Source organism: Chinchilla lanigera, unplaced genomic scaffold (assembly GCF_000276665.1).
Source record: "Chinchilla lanigera isolate Chin_1 unplaced genomic scaffold, ChiLan1.0 scaffold00023, whole genome shotgun sequence".
NCBI classification, from domain to species: domain Eukaryota; kingdom Metazoa; phylum Chordata; class Mammalia; order Rodentia; family Chinchillidae; genus Chinchilla; species Chinchilla lanigera.
The window spans coordinates 22,753,115-22,756,114 of NW_004955424.1; the positions used below are offsets into that span (position 1 = coordinate 22,753,115).

A 3,000-nucleotide genomic window follows, 5' to 3' on the forward strand; every position below is an offset into this window, starting at 1 on the left:
ATGTTTTTTACATATGCTTGTAATGCAGTTTCTACAAAAGTTCTCCATGATTTAATTGTATTTTCTGCTTCATAGGGTCTTGGATCAGTTACTTCAAATTTTTTTTTTTTTTTTTTTTTTTTTTTTTTTGAGACATGGTCTCAGTTTGTAGGGCAGGGTGGATTTAAACTCACCATGTAGCCCAGGCTGGCTTAGAATTCCCTGTGTTCTTCCTGCCTCAGCCTCCTAAATGCTGGGATTCCAGGTGTGCACCACCACACCTTGATTGTTTCCTTAAGTGATTCGAAACAGATTTTGTTCTTTGGATTCAAACACTTTCCATTTCCCAATTTGCCAAGTTCAGTTATCAGTCCTGGTCTTTGTAATCTTCAATTTTTACTGGAGTAAACTGGTCCAAGTTATATGGTGCAAATGTATGGGCTGTTCCTTCCCTGAGAAGGTTATCATTAAGCCATAACTGAACATCATTAAAAACCTCCTTGAACCCTCCAGGAAGGGCATGAATGATGAATTTGGCTGCTGTACACATCTCTTTAAACAACTGCCCTTCCAGGTCACCAACTTCTTTTTGGGGACAAACTGTGGTGATGATGGTGGTGGCAGTGGTCATCTACCCTGCCCCTCTCCATATGGCCCTTCATGCCCGCGCCAGGGGAGGGGCTGGCCATCCAGGCCACCGTGCATGCTCCCCCAAGACACCTGCCTTTAATGCTGCAGAAGAGGATATTAAAAAAGAAGTCTCACCTGAAAACATCTGGAACAAGTCAGCCAGTTGATGGTTCCCCATAATCTCCAATATACATCTCTCCAGGACTTTAATTCTTCAAAAAGACTATTCAAGTACTCGTGAACATCCCAAGTCTTATCTCTGGGGAAAGAGTCTCAATTGTCACATTATTTTACAAGCAAGCAATATGAACAATTTGTTTCCAACAAATGCTTTTTAAAAATCTGTGGCTTGGGCTGGGGATTTAGCTCAGTGGCACAGTGCCTGCCTGGCAAGCATGAGGTTGTGAGTTCGATTCCCAGTACTGGGGAAAAAAAAATTTGTGGCTTATTTCCACAAATATTCCTGAAATGACTGTGTGGTATGGGCTCAACGAAAGGTACAAGAGTGATCAAAATATATACTAATTTTTTCTGGAACCAGAAATCAAACTGAGGACCTGGTGCTTGCCAGGCAGGTGCTGTGCCACCACAACCTAAAAGTTTAAATTTAGAAAATTATTATAGTGAAAGACATTATCATTAATCCCCCCCAAAATACTCTCCTCATTTTGAACACACTTATCCCGTCATTCTTGCCACTTTCTGAGGCTGTTCTGGAAGTCCTCTTTCCTGCCTTTATGAGTTGTGATCAGAAATACAGTGAAGGCTGCTGCTGAATGACATCCAAGGAAAGGCAGGCTGGGAAATACACTATGGTGAGTCCTCATCCACCTTACTGACCCAGGCTAGCACCATGTGCAACTTCTGGCTCTTTCCCAAAGTCAAAATGACTGGGAAAGGTAAACATTTTCAATCCACTCAGGACATCAAAGCAGCCATGACAGCTCAACCAAAGATATTCATGAAAGAGGGCTTCAAGGACAGCTTTAGAAAGTGGCAAAACAATGGGATAAGTGTGTTCGAAGTGAGAGGGAGTATTTTGAGTTAGATTAATGGCAATGTGTCTTCCTCCGCAATAATTTTATTTTAAAATTTAAACATTCATTGTAGCTTTGACCATACCTCACAGATAAAATTTCATTTCGGTGTTTGTTTATTCTTTGGGCATTACAAGAAGGTATGAAAGACTGAATGCCAAACTGTTATTGCTATTTGTTAATTTTTAATTATTAATTAAATTTGAACAGGTCAACAACTGAGACAGAGGCACCGAATGGAAACTTTACACTAACTGCACTATGCTCTGACATGTGGTACAGCAGTGGTGATTCCAGATTTCATTAGCATGGTGACTTTTTACATTATTTCCAGACAGCTTTTCTATAACTAAGCAACACAGTAATATGCAACCAGGTCTTAGTTAAAAACAGCACACCTGTTTTTAAAGTTGAAGAGAACTTTTCAAATACATGCATCAACTGTTGTTGAATAAAACAATAAAACTGGATGTTGAAGCTATAGTACCAGCTTTTTATTTTTGACTTGCAATTATTTTATATTTGTTTTTTTCCTTCCGGATCTAGGAATCGAACTCACAACGTCGTGCTTGCCAGGCAGGCGCTGTGCCTGCTGAGCTAAATCCCCAGCCCCTCACATACTACTATTGGTATTAATAATTACTGCTATCCGAGCTGGGCATGTGGTATGTGCCTGAAATCTCAACACTCTAGGAGGCTGAGGCAGGAGGATCACAAGTTTGAGCCCAGCCTGGACAATTTAGGAACTTAGAAGAACTTGTTGTTCATGTTATTAACACAAAAGTCAAATTAAGCATAGCTTTGTTTTTGTTTAAATGTTTAAAATATAAAATGTAATACCTGTAAGATTTTTTCTTTAATAAAGTAGTACACATTTACAATACAGAAAAAAGAAGAAGTAAAAAGAAAACTAAAGCCACCTATAATACTATCACTTAATATTTTAGTGCACATGTTGCCAGGTGTTTTATATCCTCCTCCTATTTTATTTTATTTTTTTAGGTTTTCTCTGGTACCGGGAACTGAACTCACGACCTTGCGCTTGCCAGGCAGGCGCTTTGCCGCTGAGCTAAATCCCCAGCCCCTCTCCTCCTATTTTAAAAAATTTACCACTAATGACTTCCTAGGTAAGTATTTTTTTCAGCATAAATTCTTAAATGCTGCATGGTAAGAATTATTAGATGTGTTTTCCATTGCTCTACATGCATGGATATATTTTAATATGCGTAATCATCTTAGTATTATCTTTTTTTCTTGGCTATTTAATACACTTAATAAAGCAATGGGTGTCTTTGTTAAATGCACTCACATTCTTTGGATAAATTTCTAGGAATTTTTTTTTTTTTTTTTTTTT

General features: G+C 38.5%; 1 protein-coding gene across 1 annotated transcript in view; it reads right to left on the reverse strand.

Moving 5' to 3' along the window:
• Positions 1 to 3,000, reverse strand: part of Kiaa1841 (KIAA1841 ortholog) — a gene marked incomplete in the record, with an annotated part of 56,573 nt that overhangs the window by 24,313 nt on the left and 29,260 nt on the right. Inside the window, 1 exon segment of the mRNA XM_013514723.1 lies at positions 745 to 868. Within this exon segment, the coding sequence (XP_013370177.1) occupies positions 745 to 868 (124 nt within the window).